Genomic DNA, 22,840 nt, shown 5'->3' on the forward strand with positions numbered 1-22,840 from the left:
ATTGGATCTTTATCAGGTTAATTGGCAACAAGAAAGATTTCAAGAGATTACTGGAAAACTTGGGCACTTTCTTAAGCAAGCAGGTTTTAAGGTAAGATCATTTTAGATTTATTTGTTATTACTTTCCTTAAGTCATCTTACTGGTACAAGAGGAAAAACTAATACTTTGATATCCTTATTAAATTTGTTTAATTCTCTTTGCTTTATTTTCTCTTGAGTATCATGTATATAATATATTCTTTGGATTATTTCACCTTAGAAAATTGCATATGTTTAATATTTGGGTTGGTTTTTATGTAAGCAAAATACTTTTACCCTACCTATTAAATTAGATGGTATAGGTTTAGAGAGGTCATAGAGGAATGTGTAAACTGATAGGGAAGAATTTGTCCAGCAAGCATCTGTAATATGCCTTTGTTACCAAATGCTTGAATGTTTTGGAATAAATTTGCAAGTTTCCCACAATCAAAAAGGTTGAAAATTATTGGATCAGATGACTTTGGGGCTGTAGTTCTATGATTTCTATTTAAATCTTTTAAAATAGAATTCTATTTAAATCTTTTAAAATAGAATTCTATTTAAATTAAATTCTATTTAAATCTGTTTCTACCTTTTAAAAAGTACATTGTTGCTTTTGCAAACTTGGTGCAGTTATGGTAATGGTGAATCTTTTAACGTTTTAAAAAATGTTGTATTAAGTTTCTTAAGTCATTCTTTTTAATAGGAGAGTGATGTAGCTTTTATTCCTACAAGTGGTCTCAGTGGTGAAAATCTAATCACAAGATCTCAGTCAAGTGAACTCACAAAATGGTATAAAGGACTATGTTTATTAGAACAAATTGGTAAGTATGCTGCCATTCTAGCTTTAATGCATTATAAACTTGGTATTATTATTTAGAGTTCTTTCTGGGAGGTAGTCACATGTGTGAAAAAGCATAGGATTTGTAGTCAGAGGAACTAAGTTGCCTGTTTTGTCATCATGTGCAATACTTAACCTGTCTAGTGCTCAGTTTTCCTCAGTTAATGAGCCTAGTGCCTGGTTTACATATCTATAGACTATTGTTAAAATTAAATGAGATTAACATTCATTTTATAAACTACAAACTATTACTTGGTTGAATATCCCTTATCTGAAATGCTTGGGACCCAAAGTGTTTGGGATTTTAATTTTTTGAGGGGGGGAGGATTTTGGAATATTTACATTATACTTACCAGTTGAGCAGCCCAAATTCAAAAATCTGAAATCCAAAATGCTCCAATGAGCATTTCCTTAGAGCATTATATCAGTGCTCAAAAAGTTTCAGATTTTGGAGCATTTCAGATTTCAGAATTTCAGATTTGGGATGCTCAACATGTATATTAGTGACAGTTAATTTGCTATTAGTAATTACAAAAAGTAGTTACTTTCTAGGAGAAGTGGGATTATAATGAGTTTATTGAAGTGAGTCAAACATTTACTTTTAAATTAAACCTTGCCTTTTGCAATTTTTTTTTCCAGATTCCTTTAAGCCTCCCCAGCGATCTATTGACAAGCCTTTTAGATTATGTGTGTCTGATGTTTTCAAAGGTAAGTGCTACCTCTGCAGTGCTTCTTCAGTATAGCCCCCTTTTCCCCATTCCCTCCTAACCTTCTTTCCTGGACTAAGTTATGACAGTATATTGCCTTCAGAGTCTCTCTTCTCCATGCCCAAGTGTGGATCACTGCCAGATTAATCTTAAAATGCACAGTTTTAGTCACTTAGCTTTAGTTTACTCATCATTTCTCATCTTTCAAGCATAAGAAAACCTTGCCTTTTGTCTTTCTAACTTTATAGTTTTCTTTTTTCCTTCCATTAGATTCCTTTAGTTTTCAAATCCTTCAACCAAACTGGATTGTTTATTGTTTCTTAACCAGATAGGATGTGTTTATTGCCACATGTCTACCCATACTTCCCTGTTGTATTGTTCTTTCTCTTTACTTGTCCATTTCGTATCCATCTGTAGCAGTCTGGGTCCAGTTAGGAGTTAGATACCACACATAGGTGAAATGGGAAATGTAATATAAAGAATTATTAACTATGATAACAATGCAACTAAAAGATATACAGAAACTTTATAGGTTGGCCTGAGGAAGGACCAACATAAAAGAGGTTCAGAGCTTGCTGGAAGAGATGATATATTAAATACCTAAGAATATAACTAACTTAATATGGGCAATATCCCGTATAGAAGACTATAAAATGGAAATACAATTTCAAAACTCAATAAATAAAAGGATGTAAGATTTATTATTAGAATAATAAAAACTGTAAGGATGTAATTTGTCCTCTAAATCTCCATTGTCATAGAGCCGGCAATGCAGAGTGAATCTGGAACTGAGCAGCAGTAAATTGATAACTGGCGTGTTTACCTGCCCACATGCCCTGACGTGTTCGCTCTGTATTCTCTGTACCCTCTGTCATTGTGCTTTCATGCAGCGTTATAATTTTTTCTATGCTGTCTGTTTATCCAACTTAGATTATGAACTCCTTGAAGGCAAGTACTGTCTCTTCTTTATCTATATCTGCAGCCCTAACCCAGTGCCTGGCACATAATACATTTAATACATGAATAAAAAAATGAATGAATGAAGGTGCTTTGAAAAAATCATGCAATGAAATTGAAATTTATCATTATCATTATTAGCTTCCAGTGTTCTAGTAATAGAGGAAATATGCTAATAGTTTCCAAGATGCCCATTGTTTGTCAAGAATACAAGAGGTGGTTACTTTTCTTTGATTAACAGTGTTTACTGACTGTACTTTCTCACCTCCTGTTCCCCTTTCAGGCTGCTTCCTGGCTTACGCCTACGCTGCTCTCCTGAGTGTGTTCCTCCTGAGGTCATGAAATGACCTCTTGGTTGCCAAAGTCAATATACACTTTCAATTCTATCTTACTTGAATTTGGCATTGGTTCTGACGCTGGTAGCCACATCCACCTTGAAACTCCTCCCTTGGTTTCTGTGACCTGCTTTCTCCTGTTAACCTGTCTGTTTCTTTGACCGCTCTATCTCTTCTCTGTGGGCTCCTCATTCTCTGTCTCTTAAACAGTGTTCTGCTGTGCCTCAGTCCTCTTCTTACTCTGCAAGTCCTTTCGAACTGACATCCATGAGTTTCTCTACCTTCTGCATCTTGATGCTTCCCAAATCTGTATCTCCAACCCAAACCTTTTCACTCATTCTCCACACACTTGTCTAAGCACTACTGGACATCTGTCCTGGGAGAGTGTTCTTTTAGGGTTACCATTCTTATGGAATGTGGTGTGATTGGTCCCCCCTGGAATGCAACTTCTGCATGTGTATGTCTCATAGACACTTCAGATTTACCAAGCCTGAAATGGATCTTATCCTTAGTTTCATATCTCACAGTTAGTGCATCATCATCTCAGATTTTCCCCTGTCATTAGTCTTCACTTTCCTTACCACTCCAAACTTGTTATTCCTTATTCCCGAATTCTTGAGTTTATTCCCTTTCTGTAGTAAGTTGGTGCATTTGTATCAGCCTCTGCTCTAAGACAGAAATACCATCACCTTATTTCTCCAGTCACAATATTTACTGGCTTCTTATTACTTCACTGCAGGATGAAATTTAAACCCTAAGCATGATTTATGAGACCCCTTTATTATTTCTCCCTTGCCTATCTCTGTTGCCTCCTGTCTTGCCTTTTCTTCATTATTCTATGTGGCCCCCTCCCCATGGCCCCAACAAGTGACACATGGCTCTTAGCCCATCACACATTTGGTTATGCCTTTGCACACACAGTTTCCTGGGCAGCAGTGTCTTCCTTTTTCTCCCTGCTCATGCATACAGGTTACCTAATAAACACTTACTCCTTCAAAGTGCCGAGATGTCTATTCTCACCATCATGGATTATTTGGTGCACCTTTCTGTTTCTATTGTATATTTTAAATATCATTTGTCTCAGGACAATGTAATTGTTTTCATCTTTCTCTTCACTAGTATATCTTTATGGGCAGGGACTTACATTTTTATTTTTTTTATCCCCAGAGTTTAGTATAATGTCTGGCACTCAAATATTTATTATTTCTCAACAAATATTTGAGAAAGGAATGAACCTTTTTTTTGTAATATGAGTATTATTTGCAAAAAAAAAAGTAAAGTGTGGTATGACATATTTAGTGGAGATGTTAATTCTGAAATGACTATTATTTAATGTCCATTAAACTGCTAGTTTTATATGACTACTTGGGAACTAAGTATAGTTAACAGTATTAATCATCAGATAACATTGCTGTATGAATCATAAGATTTTGGTATGTTTTGCAGATCAAGGATCTGGATTTTGCATAACTGGTAAAATTGAAGCTGGTTATATACAAACTGGTGACCGACTACAGGCAATGCCTCCTAATGAAACTTGTACCGTAAAAGGTATTTATCTACAAGATGCTTTTGCTAAACAGGCCTTAAGTTGAGACAGCAGATTTTTAAAAAGTAGTTTAGTTACAACTCCAAAGTAAGTAACCTCTTACTGAAATTGTAACTGACTGTCAAAATGATACTGACTGTTGAAGATTAAAATGTGAAAACATTAAACGATTTTTTTCTGTTGTGACTGTGTCTATATATATGTACATGTAACATTCTAACTGTGGTAGCATTCTGTTTTTGACACTGATTTGAGAAGCCTGGTTGGGATTTAACCAGATATGTATAGATACCTCACAGATATATTTGGAATAATATTCTGTAGCAGAAATTAAATCTCGTCCCAGCCTGACCCTAACTAGTCAATGGCAAAGCAGCCTTCTATAGTCTGTTACTTTGAAATGTATGTTTCAGAAAACTATAAATTAACAACTTCAATCATGTTTATGCCAAAAAATGTAGGTATATTTTATACGAAGATATAAGTAAGATTCAAATGGAAAAAAACCCAATGTTGAAAAGAGAAATTGAACTAGTTTAAATTACCAGTCACTGTTTCTGCATATAGATCTAATTTTTTTTCATAATGGCTGATAATTATTTCTGTCTTCTAATACATCTAATACATACATATATATATATATGTATATGTGTACATGTTATATGTTACATGTACATGTATGTTATTTTCCAAATTTTGACGAAAACTTTCTAATTCTATACCTCTTTTATTCTGGCTTCCAACTTTAAGCCTCTGATTTCTGAAGATCTGTTTTATACTATAAAATAATATTATTTGTAACCACTTTAAGCTGAAGTATAACCTATTGAAAATGTAAAAATTTTTTAGATTTTAGTATTTTTCTCTCTGTTACTCTTAATTTATAGTTTAGATTTACCTGACTAGTTTATAAATTTGAATGTATGTTTTTCTTGAATTAATACGCTCTCTTTAAAAGCAGATTTCTTGAAAAGTTTAAGAAATTAGTATCTATTGAAGTTACATGGTTTAAACTATATTTAAAGATGAATAAGGGAATGAAAACCAGTTATTTCCATTTGAACTTTTTATTTCTGCCCACTAGGGATCATGAAATTTCTGTTTTGATAAAAAGTAATATGCACTTTAAAAACAGTGTCATTTTCTATAGATCTGTTCATTGTGTACAAGTACAGGTCTCTGCTTTTGCTTTTTAAAGTGATTAGAGCTATGATACTTTTTAAACAATAATTTTTTGGTATGTTAATGATCTTTTTTGAGAACAAGAATTTTTTTATGATTAAGAGCCATAAATTAAAACCATGATCCTAAAGTTATCACAGACCTTGAGATTGACTCCCTTGTAATCTCTAAAATTCTTAGTCACCTCTGAAAGTCTCACATTCTTTACCCCCCTCTTCTCTATACTTTCCACATGTGAACTCTAAAGTATTGTCTTTAACCAGTGTTTGTTGAGAAAGAAGTCTTATCAGAAGCCCCAGGGAAGAACCACCCTCCTCCTTGAGAGCCAGACTTTTAACTTAACGGAGAGATTCTCCGTCCTCAATTTCTAATCTTACTGCTTTTGCTTGGTTTACTTGATTCTTGAATGCACTGTTCTGTCTAAACATTTTTGGGTACTACTGTGGCTCTCTGACCAGTACTGTCCCAAAAGAAACACTTGACTGAATCTACTATCAACAAATAGAAATTCTAAATTACTTTTTTTACTTTATTAACATATCAAGCTCATGGAGTATGAAAAAAGGACCTCTTTTTGTAATGTTTGTCCAGTGAGAAACGTTTTTTGATAAATGTCATATGTGAAACAGTGTAACATGATTGAGGGGAAGAAGAACCAGATAATATAATTACCTTTGGAAAACTTTATACCGTTAATTGAACTTGTAGTGTGAAACCTCTACAAATTTTTAAGCCAAAGGCAATATCTATTGTATGTAAATACCTAGCTTCTGTTTTTAATTCCATATTTCATAGCAAAATTCAGATATGGTCATTCTAAATTTACATTTTAAAATGAAATCTAGTAAGTTGATATTTAGCAAACATTCCTTAATACCATAATTGCTAACATGTTTGGGAGGAAGAATTTCTGATACTTGAAGAAAGTTATGCCTTCTTTTCTCAAGATGAATACAGATGTGCACATACATGATATTTTGCATAAAACTCTAGATTGTCTCAGAGCTCTTAAAGTTAAATCCTTGAGCTCCCTAAAAGTCAGAAACTCTCCCTGCTGCATAGGAAATGAGTATTTTCAGAAAGATATGGGTGGATTATAATCTACTAAGAACATGTCAACATGTCAGTCAAGAACTATCCACAGTGGTTGGCCTACACATTCTCTTTGTCAAAAGACCTACATTCCTATGGAAAGGAACTTAATCCGTAAATGGATTCCATAAAATCAGAAAATATGGGATATATTTTAAAAGCCTTTGAATAAGATAGCTGAGTATTGCCCTTGGGAACTGCTCTCCCCGACTACCTTCAGGACTATGTCTAGGTAAATAGATGTATATCTCCAGATATATAGCAACACCTAGAATCATTTTTAAATTAAATTTTCCTATCACTATTTCCTTAATATTTTTCTTTTCATATAAGCAGTCATTAGCATGCAGATCTCTCTCTGGAAAGAAGTTCTTTTGAGCCAAGAGTAGTTAAGGGTCCTGCTGAGAGGACCATTTGAAATTCTGACTGAGAGTACGTGTCCTATGGGTTACTTGGAAAACAAGGATTAATTGTTTAGGTGGTTGTCTAATTAAAAGCAAAACTCAAGAAAATACTGCTACATCTTCTCCAGTCCCGTCTTTTATGTCATTATGAGTAACTTGAACTGTGTTTTGTCTGTATCCATTAATATAATAGAAATATTTGAATGGGGCCTGTCTAATGAATATACCAATTGTGTCAATTAGTTTAAAAATCTTGATTAAATAAGCAGAAGTCGACCTTTTATGGGCAAATACAAGTCACTTTATGTTTAGGGTGGTATTCTAGAAGAGTCAGTTCTAGAGGAAGTGTGTTTTCCTCAACGCTCACAGTTACACTTCTTACTCTCAATCCATTCATATTGAAAATGATGAGTAGTGACTGATGAAGCACAAATCAGCCAAACTCTGTTGGTTGTTATGGTTTGATATCGAGGTGTTTCACTGTATGCTTTGGTTCTTACTCATTTCCAGGAATCACTCTGCATGATGAACCTGTTGATTGGGCAGCAGCAGGCGATCATGTTAGTCTTACTTTGGTTGGGATGGATATCATCAAAATCAAGTGAGTGAGAAAATGAGTTTAAGCAACTGTTGTCTTCATATAGGATCTCACCTCTAAACACATATATTTTGCAATCTACTAGTTCAATTTTGAATTTCATTTGACCAAAAATAGACACCTGTGGAAATGTAAGCAAACTCACTTAAAATTTTAATTAATACATGTCAGCACATATACTTGGCATGTGCTTTGAGTGAAAGCGCTAATGTGTAAAAATGACATAAGGTTAATAATAGTTTAAAGCCATGTTTTAGCTCAGAAGGGAATATTTAGAAAAAGTCCCTAACTAATTGTTTTACTTTCCTTGTAAATGTTTTTGAGGTCTTTCTATTTGATGTAAATTTGTCCCCCAACTACCTTTCCTCTTTTTTTGTTGTTCTTACAGTGTTGGCTGTGTGTTTTGTGGCCCCAAAGAACCCATTAAAGCTTGCACTCGCTTCAGAGCCCGAATCCTCATCTTTAATATTGAAATTCCTATCACTAAAGGATTTCCTGTAAGTTCCCAAATGTTTTATTCCTGTTTTTATAAATTCAAAGTAATTTTATCCTAAAAGTGGTAACTTTCTTTACAAGTGGTGATACTATATTTATTTTCAATTAACGTCTTATTACTGTAATCCAGAAAAACTTATGATTAGAAAATCGTTTTTATTTTGTTTTTTATTTTGATCCTTGAGCCTGGGGGCTTTTAAAAAGGCATTGAGAAGATATTTCATAATAAATAGGATACAAAGTAATGATAATAAAATTTATCCAGGGAAAAATGATAGACACATTTTCACTGTGTTCTAAAGTTTACCTAAGTTTTTTAGGTTGAATCATTCTGGGTTTCCATTTTGTTTAATATGTCGATTTGCAGTTTTTCTGATAATAAAAGTAATAGATTGTTTAGAAAATTTTTGAAAACACATAAAAATATGGAAAATAAAAATGCCGTATATTTGCATAACCATAAATATGTATCTTTACATGTCAGTGTGTTTTAATGTGAGCATATTATCCACCCAGTATGTGTATATACTGATATGTATTGGGTGTATTCTGGGGATCCTAGATAGACAGTAAACTTTAATTGTACTGAAGCAACACATTCAGACCCTGCATGTTGTAAGGTTGGTTTGCCAGCGTCATTTGAACATACACATTTTATGGGCAGAGGGAGATTTTATACAATAATGTTACCTACCCTGAAAAGCTGTTACTTGTTAATAGTCTGGATTTTTTGTTTTATGTGTAATTGTTTTGAGATATTTGGGACCATACTCTTATAGTTTGGTACCTTGCTTTTGTCACATGACAGATGACCATTTTCCCATTAGACATTTTTTTTTTTCTAATTAGCTCATATAGTACAGATTCTGCATGACAGTAAATGTTTCTCAGTGACGTTTCTACCATTTGATGCATCTTTGAAATAAAAGTAAGACTTTTTAAAGTTAATGATAGTGGTTTAGAGGTTGGCAATACATTCATTTGGGTCATTTATACTGATACACTTATATTTGAAATAATCATGTACTTTATAATTCTTTGTAATTATTTCTACATTAATTTGATCATGTAAAATTATATTTTAAGGTGCTATTTAGGTACTTTACTTTCATAATTATATTCCATTTCTTCCATACACTAAAAAAGAAATGAAAGCTTTAAAAAAAATTGCTATAGTTGAAGATACTTAAATATTCAGAATTCAGGTATTGATCATCAAGTAACAACAAGTTAATTGTTGTGAGCGAATGGAACTCATTCATAGAAAGCAGTATGTCCTATGGGGCAAAGGAGAGGTTGATTACTGCATATTTTTACTCATGCAGTAGTAATATTTGCCAATGGAGAGGTAGAGAGGTCAAGAGGTCAGTAGTGACTTTGAATAGTAATATTGTCTACCTGACTACTGTAGTTTCTTAAAAATAAGCACGAATTGCAAGTTTTTCAGTGTTGCTTTAGGAGATTCTACTGGCATATATTGATTCAGAAATACCAGGATCAAATTTGTTTCAGAAAAAATGGTCATATTTTGTCAGTCTACTCCCTATGGGAGAAAAACTTCAAAAAAAAATTTTTTAAGCAAACAAAGGTTTCCTAAGCTATTAAAATTTTACTATTTAGGGACTAATACTATAATACTACATAAGTGTATTTAAATTTCCCCTATTTTATATGGGAAACTCTATTTCAGTAGCTTTTGGGGAACAAATAATTTTTTCCTTTATTTTTTATTTATTTGTCAATTTTCTTTTTGCTTCTTTTTTTTTTTTTTTTTACCAACTAGTGGTTTTTGATTACATGGATAAATTGTATAATGGTGAAATCTAAGATTTTAGTGCATCCATCACCCAAGTAGTGTACATTGTACCCAAGATGTAGTTTTTTATCCCTTACCCTCCCCCAAGCCCTACCTGCTACTGAGTCTCCAGTGTCCTCTATACTGTTCTATATGTCTTTGTGTACCCATAGCTTAGCTCCCACTTTTAAGTAAGCACATATGCTATTTGATTTTTCATTCCTGAGTTACTTCACTTAGAATAATATCCTCCAGCTCTATCCAAATTGCTACAAAACACACTATCTCTACCCTTTGTATGGCTGAGTAGTATTCCATGGTGTACACACACATTTCCTCTATCCACTCATTGGTTGATGGACACTTATGTTGGTTCCACATTCTTACAACTGTAAATTGTGCTGTGATAAACATATGCATTCAGGTATCTTTTTGATATAATGACTTATTTTCCTTTGGGTAGATACCCAATAGTGAGAGCACTAGATCAAATGGTAGATCTACTTTTAGTTCTTTGAGAAATCTCCATACTGTTGTCTTCAGAGGCTATACCAATCCACATTCCTACCAGCAGAGCACAAGTGTTCACTTCTTCATCGCATACATGGCAACATCTATTGTTTTTTGACTTTTTAATAATGGCCATTCTGGCTGGAGTAAGGTAGTATCCTGTTGTGGCTTTGATTTGTACTTCCTCGATGATTAATGATGTTGAGCATGTTTTCATATGTTTCTTGGCCATTTGTATGTCTTCTTTTGAGAAGTATCTGTTCATGTCATTTGCCCATTTCCTGATGTAATTGTTCATTTTTTTTTTTTCTTGTTGATTTGAGTCTTTTGTAGATTCTGGATACTACCTGTCAGATGCATAGTTTGCAAATATTTTCTTTCATTCTGTGGGTTGTCTGTTTACTGTATTCAGGATTTCTTTGCTGTGCACTAGCTCTTTAGCTTAATTAGGTCTTATCTATTTATTTTTATTTCCATCGAATCTGCTTTTGGGGTCTTAGTCATAAATTCTTTACCTAGGTCAATGTCCAGAGGAACCTCTCCCAGATTTTCCTCCAGAATTTCCATGGTTTCAGGTCCTAGATCCAAGTCCCTCTTGAGTTGACTCTTGCATGTGGTGAGAGATAGGAATCCAGTTTTCGTTCTTCCATATGTAGCTATCCAGATTTCCCAGCACCATCCGTTGAATAGGGTATCCTCTCCCCAATTTATGTTTTTGCATGTCTTGTCAAAGATCAGTTGGTTGTTAAGTATTTGACTTTGTTTCTGAGTTCTCTATTCTGTTCCATTGGTCTACCTTTATACCAGTAACATGCTATTTTGGTTATTATAGCCTGTAGTATAATTTGAAGTAAGGTAATGTGATGCCTTCAGATTTGCTTTTTTTGCTTAGGATTCCTTCGGCTAATTGGGCTCTTTTTTGGTTCCATATGAATTTTAGAATTGTTTTTTCTAATCTTGTGGAAAATTATGTTGGTATTTTGACAGGAATTGCACCAAATCTGTAGATTGCTTTGGGCACTGTGGTCTCTTCCATGATATTGATTCTTCCATTTCATGAGCATGGGATGTATCTCTGCTCATTTGTCATCCATGATTTCTTTCAGCAGTGTTTTGTAGTTCTCCTTGTAAGAGATCTTTCACCTCCTTGGCTAAGTACATTCCTAGGTGAGTTGGTTGGTTGGTTTTGTAGCTATTGTAAAAGGGATTAAGTTCTTGTTCTTGATTTGATTCTCAGCTTGATCGTTGTTGGTGCTACTGATTTGTGTACATTGATTTTGTAACCTGAGACTTTACTGAATTCATTTATCAAATCTAGGTGTTGTTTGGGTGAAGTCTTTAGGGTTTTCTAGGTATGTGATTATATCATTGGCAAACAGAGATAGTTTGACTACTCTTTTCCAATTTGGATGCCCTTTATTTCTTTCTCTTGCCTGATTGCTCTGGCCAGGACTTCCAGTACTGTGTTTAATAGAAGTAGTGAGAGTGAACATCCTTGTCTTGTTTCAGTTCTTAAAGGGAATGCTTTCAGCTTTTCCCCATTTAGTATGATGTTGGCTGTGGGTTTGTCATATGTGGCTTTTATTATTTTTAGGTATGTTTCCCCTTTGCCTGGTTTATTGAAGTTTTTATCATTAAGGGATCCTGGATTTTATCTAGTGCTTTTTCCACATCTGTCGAGATGATCATCTGGTCTTTTTTTGCTTTTAATTGTTTCAGTGATGAATCACATTTATTGACTTGCATATGCTGAACCATTCCTGCATCCCTGGGAGGAAACCTCCTTGATCATGGTAAAATATCTTTTGGATATGCTATTGGATTTTGTTTGCTAGTATTTTGTTAGGGATTTTTGCATCTGTGTTTATCAGGTATTGGTCTGTAGTTTTCTTTTTTTGTTATGTCCTTTCCTGGTTTTGTTATCAGGGTGATGGTAGTGGCTTTATGGAATGAGTTAGGATTCTCTCTTTCTCAATCTTTTAATAGTTTCAGTAGGATTGGTGTTATTTCTTTGAATGTCTGGTAGAATTTGGCTATGGATCCATCTGGCCCTGGGCTTTTTTATTGTTGTTGGCAATTTTTTTATTACTGATTTATTCTCACTGCTTGATACTGGTCTGTTTAGGATTTCTTATTTCTTCCTGATTCAAGCTTGGAGGGTTGTATGTTTCCAGGATTTATCCATTTCCTCTCGATTTTCCAGTTTGTGTGCACGAACGTGTTTATAATAGTCTCAAATGATCTTTTGTATTTCTGTGGTGTCGTTTATAATGTCTCCATTTTCATTTTGAATTGAGCTTATTTGAATCTTCTCTCTTCTTTATATTTTTTTAACTGGAAATAATAGAAGAATGGATTAGACTTTAAGTTAATTTATATTTGATTGTATTATTATATATATCTATAAAGCATGGAATTTACCACTTTTAAGTGTACAATCAGTGGCATTAAGTACCTCCACAATGTTGTGCAGTGATCACTACTATTCATTTTTTTTTTTTTTTCTTGAGATGGAGTCTCACTTTTCGCGTCCAGGCTAGAGTACAGTGACACAATCTTGGCTCACTGCAACCTCTGCCTTCTGGGCTCAAGCAGTTCTCCTGCCTCAGCCTCCCATAACTGCCTCAGCCTTCTGAGTAGCTGGGACTGCAGGTGTGCGCCACCACGGCTGGCTAATTTTTTGTATTTTTAATAGAGACGGGGTTTCACCTTGTTGGCCAGGCTGATCCCGAACTCCTGACCTTAGGTGATCCACCAGTTTTGGCCTACCAAAGTGCTGGGATTATAGGCGTTGAGCCACTGCGCCCAGCCAGTCATCACTACTATTCAACTTTTTCAACATCCCAAACTGAAAATCTGTACCCATTAAACAGTAACTTCCCATTATTCCCTCTTGGTATCCCCTGGTAACCATTCTTCTACTTACTTTCTCTGTGAATTTGCCTGTTCTAGGTTCCTTATGTAAGTAGAATCATACAATATTTGTCCTTTTGTGTCTGGCTCATTTCACTTAGCAAATTGTATTCATGGTTTGTCCATGTTGTAGTGTGTATCAGAATTTCATCCCTTTTTAAGCCTGAATAACATTACATTGCATGTATATACCACCTTCTAAAAATCCATTTATCTGTTGATGCACATTTGGGTTATTTCCATCTTTTGGCTGTTATGAATAATGCTGCTGTGAAAATGGATGTACAAGTATCTATTGGGATTTATGCTTTCCATTCTTTTGGGCATATGCCTAGGAGTGGAATTGCTGGATCATATGGTAATTCTATGTTTGACTTTTTGAGGAACTGCTAAACCATTTTCCACAGGGGCTCTACCATTTTCCATTCCCACCAGCAGTGCATAAGGGTTCTGTTTTCTCTACTTCCTTGTCAACACATTAAATAACAAGTTTTCTAGGAGTGGGGTGTGGGAGAGGGATTTTTAAAAATATTATGGGCAAACTAATAGTTGTTAAGTGGTGTCTTATAGTGGTTTTGATTTGCATTTCTCTAATTAGATGCTGAACATCTTTTCATGTGCTTTTTAGCCATTTGTATACCTTTGAGAAATGTCTTTTTAAATCCTTTGCACATTTTGTATTAGGTTGTGTTGTTATTAATAGAAATTCTTAATATCATCCCCTATTACATACATGATTTGCAGATATTTTCTCCTATTCTCTAGGCTGCCTTTTCATTCTCTTGATAGTGTCCTTTGCTGCACGAAAGTTTTTAATTTGGTTGAAGTACAGTTTATTTTTTCCTTTGTTGCCTGTGTTTTTGGTGTATTATCCAAGAAATCATTGCCAAATCCAATGTCATAAAGCTTTTGTGCTGTGTTCTCTTCTAAGAGTTTTGTTGTTTTTGCTTTTATATTTAGGTCTTTGATCCATTCTCAGTTAATTTTTGTACATATGTAAGGTAGAACTTCATTGTTTTGCATATGGATATCCAATTTTCCCAGCACCATGAGTTGAAAAGACTGTTCTTTCCCTATTTAATGGTCCTGGTACCCTTGTTGAAAACCAATTGACTATGTATTTGTTAATATTTTTAAAATACAGGTTATCTAGATAATTAAGGAAAATAATTTATTTGGCCACCTAACAGATTATGTAGCCCATTTCAGTTTATAAAACACTAGATAATTTGATTCTCATAACCGTACATGAAGTATAGAATCCCAGCCTTTACCTGAAACCCTTTAGGCCAATGGTTTTAGAACTCAGAAATTTTAGAACTTTAGAAAGGTAAATAATGCATAAAAGTTACATAACAGAAGGGAACAACACTCTAAAATCAAAATATTAATGTTTCTGCACCAGAACTTATTAACACTAACTGAGATAAATTAAGATCTGTACATTGCCTCACATCAAGTCTGGTTTTGCACTTAAATGGGCTTGTTACAGACTTAGGAAAAAACTTCAGATTTTCGGTCTTTTGGGACTTGGGAATTGCAGATAAGTGATTGTGGATCTGTGTTAGTATGGTTCCCATTTATAGTTAAGGAATTGAACCCTCTGAGAGGTTGTGCTATATAAATAATAAGTGATTAAGCCAGGACTCCTTATTCGGTACTCTGAAATCCAGTGCTTTTTTTTCTATTACACTATGCTGCACGTTGAATTATAGATGACTTTGGTTGTATATACTCTGAATTAAAATGTTGAGATAGTGTACAGTCACTTCTCTCTGTTATTTTCGTGTAATAATTTGTTTGAGCTACTATTTGCAAGATACTGAGGAGATAAAAAGACATATGAGACCTAACTTCATGCTGCCACCACCCATCCTTTGTTCACCCTGATTTTACCTGGAATACACACATAGCTCACCAAGTTAGAAAGAACTTAATTAGGTTTGTGTGCTTCTGTTCTTTCAAATTTGGCTATGGAGACTGGTTCCAGTTCCTTTGTCACACCTTGGCTAAGCGAAGTGAATCCTACTTGTTTACATAAGTTGTTTGTTACAAAAGAAATGTTTCTTAGATACTTAGACTTATATTTATGTTATGTTGATACTGGTTAAGACCTGAATGCTTTGAATGCACAGAGGTGTTTCTCACCACTTTACCATGCGTTGTGGCAAGTTTTTCACCCCCAGTAGTCAGTTTTTAATTCTTTTGGAATCTTTCTAGTTCTGACTCCTCAAGTGCCATTGAAAAATAAAACCACTTTTGTCTTTTTCGAGTAATGGAGGCTCAGCTGTGCCTTTTTGTTTTGTTTTGTTTTTTTAAATTGAATGAGTTGGTTTAGAAAGTTCCCAAAGTCTAGGATTGAGCATCTACAGCCACTCTTGCATTTCTGTTTTCTGAATGTGCAAACTGTTTTGGCTAGGAAATTCCAGAGTAGAAGTGTCAGTGTTTCTACAAACAGCATTAAGTGGTCCTTATAAACCAATGAAACTTCGATAGTTCTGATATGTCCTGGGAATTGGTCTTTCCAATACCTCCAAACTGTAGATATATTACACACTTCATGCTTATTGCACACTTACTATTTGAGCGAGGATAGTCAATCTATGTTCTGGTTTGGATTAGGGTGTATCCAAACCTTAGCTTCATCTTCATGAAGCGAAAGGTTCCATTTGTATGATTTCTATAGGCCTCCTTGTAAACTCAAGTGGGAAGAGCTTTCAATTTGTAGTTTCAACTGACATAAGCACAAAATTCAGCTCTACACATAGCATCATGGCCACATTAAATTGCTTAACCTTTTTTATTTTAATTTTCCTTACATATAAAACATGGAAATAATAGCTAATATATAAGACCATCAGTTAACTGAATGCTTGCCATGTGCCAGGCACCACTTTAAAATAGCATTATCTGATTTTCCTCATTTCAGTGATAAGGAACCAGAGGCTGGGGATTTTAGGGGTGGAAGATTGTTAAAGAAATTACGCCAGGCCAGGCACAATGGGTCATGCCTGTAATCCCAGCACTTTGAGAGGCCAAGACAGGCAGATCACCTGAGGTCAGGAGTTCGAGACCAGCCTGGCCAACATAGTGAAACCCCATCTGTACTAAAAGTACAAAAACTAGCTGGGTGTGGTGTCGTGCACCTGTAATCCCAGCTGCTCTAGGGGCTGAGGTAGGAGAATTGCCTGAACCTGGGAGGTAGAAGTTGCAGTGAGCTGAGATTGCGCCACTGCACTCCCGCCTGGACAACAGAGCAAGACTCCACTTCCAAAAAAAAAAGAACTTGCCCCAAAGTTCACACAACTAGAGGTTATTTGAACCCAGGTCTGTCTGACTTCAGGGCCTACTCAGCTGCCGCATAAATTAAATAGAACTTATAAATCGTATCATACAATGCTTGTACCCAGTGTAGTTAAAAATGTTATTGTCCTTCCTCTTTACCTCTGTATTTATTATAATATTCTTATTCAACAATGAATACATTAATTATTGTGAATATGGTATTATCTTCCTCTCTAATTTGTATGAGACAATTCATATTCATTGAACATCTACCATGGCAGGCGCTGTGTCTGATCCTATTTAATTTTCATCATAACACTATAAAAGCCTACTTATTTTACACTTGAGGAAACTGAGGTACAGAGAGATAGAAGAGAAAGAGTTGAGATTCACTCCCAGGTTCTTTCCCTACTACTACTTATAATAATAAAAATGACAACAACATTTGTTCTAAATGATGAATTATCTTACTTAATCTTTACAACAACCCTAAGATGTTGTTATCCTCCATCTGTACAGAGGAAAAAGCTGACAGGTTATGCACTGAACTAAGTTGATACAGCAGTTGGTGCGGTAGAAATTTGAAATGCCTCTAATGACTTTTTTCCCCTTAGTAAGTTAAGTAACCACCTGATTAGAGTGGTGGGACTTAGAGGAAGCAACCGGAGATCCTGAAAGACTCCAAACAGTAGCACTGAACTGAAGATAATTAAGTGTAAGTGCCAAAAGAAAAGGACAGCGATACTATGCAGATTTTTAGTGTTATTATTTTTTTTGTTTTAGGTGCTGTTACACTACCAAACTGTCAGTGAACCCGCCATTATTAAACGATTGATTAGTGTCTTAAACAAAAGCACGGGTGAAGTCACAAAGAAAAAGCCTAAGTGAGTGTTTTAATACAGAAATGATAAGCAATTTAAGCCAGTTTTTTAAAGATTAACTGATTTGTGTAGTATTTCTCTTTGTGGTAAGTGAAACCCATTTTTACTTGTTCCAGAAATTATTTTTTTCAAGGACTAGATTAAAACAAACATAAAAACAAGCAAGTATTTAAGCTCTTGTTTAGATATGAATGCTAGATATAATTTCTGTTATGTGTGGTGGTGGAGGATGTGAATTATAAATAAACGTAAATATAAGCTTATATATGTATGTACATTTCAAGCCGTAGATACTGATGATGTGAAAATAAGGGCATTTCAAAAACCAGACCTACTTTTTAAAAAGTATGTCTAGACACTGGTTCCAAATTTCTACTGCGTGTTTAACTTTCTTGTCACCTCCTTAATAAGATCATTCCCTACACTAAGCTAAGAAGAAAATAATCTACACACTCTGTAGAGCCTGCTCTTTTCCCATATGGAAAGTTTTTTTGTTTTGTTTTGTTTTTGTTTTTTGCTCCAAGTCCACCTGGAGCCTTAAGTTGAGGTGATCAGCATCCTGTTGGGCCTGCTGATTAGCATTAATGTCCAGGCCTACGTGTGACACTTTTCCTTTGGCTAGGACAAGATTGGGATTTTTTAAGTACTTCCTCAGAAACTAAGTATGTAAATAAAAACAAAATACAAGACTAGAGATGAATGTTACAAAATAGGTTTCTTGGCCAGGCACAGTGGCTCATGCCTGTAATCCTAGCACTTTGGGAGGCAGAGGCAGGCGGATCACCTGAGGTCTGGAGTTTGAGACCAGCTTAGCCAACATGGTGAAACCCCGTCTATACTAAAAATACAAAAATTAGTTGCATGTGGTGGCTCACAGCTGTAATCCCAGCTACTCAGGAGTCTGAGGCAGGAGAATCCCTTGAACCCGGTGGGCGGAGGTTGCAGTGAGTGGTGATCGCGCCACTTCACTCCAGCTTGGGCAAAAGAGTGAAACTCCATCCCAAGAAAAAAAGAAAAAAAAGATTTCTTACCCTAATCCAAGTTAAGGCTAATTGCAATTTGGTTTGGCTGCATTAGCTTTGGGATTTCCCTTCCAACTTCTTTTCCAATAACATCCCAAGTCCCCTTTTTTCTATCCTTGGTGTTCCTCATCTTTTACACCTGCAGAAGAGGCCAAACGTGGGTAGTGGGTTAATAGGCTGACTGCAAGTAGAAGAGGAAATCTTACATTGCTCTAAACCCTTGCCTGTTTCTCTGTTATGAGGAAGGACTACTTTACCTCTCTTTTAAAGGTAGATCTTTATATTTAACCTGAGTCTTAAGCTTCTGGCATGAGTGTTTGCCATAATGTTCTGAGAAACACGATATAACTATACGACTAACATTTCTTGAGGACCACTATTTTTTAGGCTGTATTGTGAATGCTTTCACATAATGTATATTCTTAGCAGTCCTGTGAAGCATCTAGCAAGTGACACAAAGCCCACATAGAGGCAGGATTCTAACCTAGTCAATTGGTTTACATAACTTATATTCTTCTGTTCAGGAGCCAGGTTGTTTGACCCAGACAACTGATACAGAATTTTCAGTCTGAAATTGGCTCATCATATATAATCCCGAGTCTTCCCCTCCATGCTCCTGCTACAAAATCCTAGCTCAGTGATGGTAGAATTTAATGTGTATTCTCATGTTTATGTTCTCTGTCACCTTATTTGTAGCTTTATCCTTTTATTTTGCACAACTGTTTGGCCTTTCCCTTTCATTCCTGTTCAGGTACGTTGTAGGCTCTTGATTATGCAGAATGGAATTTAATGTTTTAGAAACTAAATTAGGAACAAGCCATGTATGTATTAGATGCTCTCCTTCCTAAGGAATGAACTTAAGCCTGAAATTGTCCAAAACCGATATTTGGAATTTTTGGTGTATTTTTTTAGAACCTTCTTTTAGTCTGTCTGCCCCTGAACTAATCTTTCAAAAGGAGAGTTTATGATTTCTGTCCACTATACTTCTAGAGTACATCAAAATTAAATTAGAAAACAATTCCAAAATGTCCCTTTTTAGGTTCTGCCTGTCTGAGCAGGACCCACCCTAGAGATTTTTTGTTTACTTATTTTTATGAAACCATTTACAGTCTGATCCATGCCCGGTCTTCCTTCATATTTTACAAGTATCATATTGTGGAAAAGCTACTTATGTAATTTTTGTCCTGAATTCCTGCTAAGCAACTATTATTCCTGTGTGGGGAAACAGAGAGATTGCTTGCTTGATTGAGGGTAATCTTAGCAACAACAGATTGATTGTCCTCTTTACAGATAACTTCCTAATACACATTCCCCAAATTACAGTTTTACTAGGAAAGACATAGGGCATTATATTCTGCTTTGCAAATACTTTTTTTTATAGAAATAAGCCTTAGTATAATTTTCTTTATTAGATAATTGAACTCACTTTCTTGAGGGAATGAAAGAAAAAGCATTTCTTTCATGAGGAGGGGCCTTAAGCATTTTAGGCTATGGTGGTCCTGTAAGGGATAGAGTTATATTTGGAAGACTGGTAAAAATGAACTACCTAATGTTTCTTAAATCTAGAATTACTCCTCATTTCTTTCAACTAAAGCAGAAAGTCCAAAGACATATATTTTTATTCAAAAAATATTTTTCTTGTTTTTGAAAGACGCAGTTGATATGTTGGTTAAATGTGAAATATTTGTTTTTCAGGTTGTCATTATTATGTTTATTCACGTCTATCATATATTCATTTGTTCTTTTTTTTTGTCTGAATAGGTTTTTGACTAAAGGCCAGAATGCATTGGTAGAGCTGCAGACACAAAGACCAATAGCTCTTGAGCTATATAAAGACTTTAAAGAGCTGGGGAGGTTCATGCTACGTTACGGTGGTTCTACAATAGCTGCTGGTGTTGTCACTGAGGTATTTTATTTTAAAGTGACTCATTATATATCCATAGTTATGATGCCTTTTCTTTTTTACCTTTTAGGAATGAAAAGAAAGCTTTGAGGGAATGAAAGAAGAAGCATTGATGAGGAGAGGCCTTATGCATTTTAGGTTGTAGTTGTCCTTTAAGGGATAGAGTTATATTTGGAAGATTGGTAAAATCTTCAATGAGATTTTATGGCTTAAAGGAAACACAGTTATGCTATTAGAATAAGAAATTAGAATTTATATTAAATTCTAACTGCTGGAGCAAATAGCCAGAAATGAACCAGAAAATTTCAGTGATTTAATTTCTTCTACATTATCATAATTAATATGAATCTTATGAATATTGTATTTTAAAGGGTACTTCATTACTCCACATGATTGTTTTCTGCCTAAAACTAGTTCATTTAATTGGATATAACATATGCTTTAAATTGCATCAAAAGTGAGTTACACATATCATGAAAGGTCTTTCTTTTGAGTTGCTAAAGCACCAAGAAACTCTATATACATCATTTAAGTAAAATGCATATGGAAGGCGGTGTGGGGTAGAGGTGAAGAAAACAGCTTTCAGAGTTACACTGCCCATTTGTGTTCTTGCTCCACCAGCTTTTAGCAGCATAAATGCATTTCTCCTTCAATTTACCTCCTTCAGTATAAAAATAGGATAATAGAATCTACCTCCTAGAGTTGTTGTAAAATGAAATGATAACGTGCAACGAACTCGGCATAGCAGTTGGCACATACGAAACAAACAGTATGGTAGCTGATGTCATCATTGTCATCAACATCACATTTAATCTATCAAGACATTCTTTCTAAAAGAGCATTCTAAAAATAAGATAGAGTTGTTTGTGGAGAATAATGGAGAGAGTATAGTAAATTGCAGAAATAGCATGACTAGGAAAGGAAGAAAGTTGCAGAACAAAGAAAAAGATTTTCTCCTAATATAATAATTCTTTCACTGTAATTTTCCCATTGTTGTTCTTATAATGTGATTGATTAAATGATAGCAAATGTCTTTTTTTTTTTTTTTGCTTTAACAGATAAAAGAATGATGGGTCAGAATTTCTGCCGTGTTTCCGGATACAGTGAAATAGCTAACCTCTGTTTCAAAGAATCCAGTCATTGAGTCAAAGGAACAATGTGCAATTGGTATTTTTTTTAGATGAGAGGAAAAATTAAAGCTAAAATTAGCTGCAAAGAAGTATTAATAATCACCTCTGCAAAAATTGTAAGTTGCCAACTGGCAAAGAAAGGCTAATGTTAAAAACAACTTTCCCTTTCAAATGTTAGTAAATGGATTTACTTCGCTGAGATTTATGGCAAGTGTCAAAAATAGTATCTGAAGATACTGAATCATCATGAAATGAACTCTTCTTCTGGCCAAAGCACAATGTATTTGCAGTTTTCTCTTTGGATTCAATTATACTGCACATGTTTTAAGGAAAAGTAACTTAATTGGATTTTTCAGGCAGTTGATATTTGACCTAAGCTTTTTTGTTTGTTTGTTTGTTTGTTTTCCTCCAGTTAACGCTAAGAAAAGATTTGGGGAAGGTTATAATAAAGGTATTTTGTGGTGACCATAAGACTGTCCCTCCCCAAACAAGTAAACTTGTGAAAGTTTAATTTGGAATTAGTGGAAGCTGTTCCTTTGAAAGCCAAGATATTATTTAAGTTGTAAAGCCAGCTAATAAAATGCCTTAGTTTGAGCATAATACAAACTGTGTTTTGTTCTTCAGACATTTATGAGATTTTCTAGACATTTATGAGATTCTCTGCCACTAACACTAAATATGATTTAGGGGTTTTGTGGGATCTTTTTCACCTAAGAGTTTCCTAGCTCTGTCACATGAATTATTTTTTATCCTAATGGCAGATCTAATTTCATCTCATCCATTTTTTTAACCATAACTTGCTTTTCCTATTCTCACTTTTAGAATTACACCTGTGATGGCCCTGTCTTTATTTTGCTTACCTTATAAATTATAAGTCCCCTGTGAGTAAATAAGAGTCATATTTTTCTTTATGGTTTCAACAAACCCCAAAGTTTACTTATTTAAAAACAGGTATTCGTTGAGGTGCCTCCTGGGTGCAAGAAGCTTTAGAGTAGATTTTGACCTCAACTGAACCTGGAACTCTGATCTAATAGACTATTTATGATAAGCCTTTTTTTTTTTATTAGAAACAGTGTGATTTGTATATCGATGGCTTAACATATACAACAGCATTTCTTTTCCCCGCCCCTTTTCATGAACCTGACGTTTTGAACATAAGCAATAACATCCATATGGTAAAGTAGGCAGATTATACATGTGCTGCTTAGTGGATGATTACCAAG

The 22,840-nt window shown here is 34.8% G+C and overlaps 1 protein-coding gene across 2 annotated transcripts in view; it reads left to right on the forward strand.

Moving 5' to 3' along the window:
• The window catches only part of HBS1L (HBS1-like translational GTPase), a 93,483-nt gene extending 71,260 nt beyond the window's left edge, over positions 1-22,223 (forward strand). For both annotated transcript variants that reach the window (XM_011962115.1, XM_011962116.1), the window contains 9 exons: positions 17-91; positions 725-842; positions 1,499-1,567; positions 4,305-4,409; positions 7,596-7,686; positions 8,072-8,180; positions 17,465-17,565; positions 20,346-20,490; positions 21,546-22,223. In XM_011962115.1, the coding sequence (XP_011817505.1) occupies positions 17-91; positions 725-842; positions 1,499-1,567; positions 4,305-4,409; positions 7,596-7,686; positions 8,072-8,180; positions 17,465-17,565; positions 20,346-20,490; positions 21,546-21,557 (825 nt within the window). In that variant the 3' untranslated portion in view covers positions 21,558-22,223. The remainder of the gene's footprint in view (positions 1-16; positions 92-724; positions 843-1,498; positions 1,568-4,304; positions 4,410-7,595; positions 7,687-8,071; positions 8,181-17,464; positions 17,566-20,345; positions 20,491-21,545) is intronic.
• Positions 22,224-22,840: the final 617 nt, after the last annotated feature.

This window comes from Colobus angolensis, unplaced genomic scaffold (genome assembly GCF_000951035.1).
Source record: "Colobus angolensis palliatus isolate OR3802 unplaced genomic scaffold, Cang.pa_1.0 Scaffold58, whole genome shotgun sequence".
Lineage (NCBI taxonomy): Eukaryota > Metazoa > Chordata > Mammalia > Primates > Cercopithecidae > Colobus > Colobus angolensis.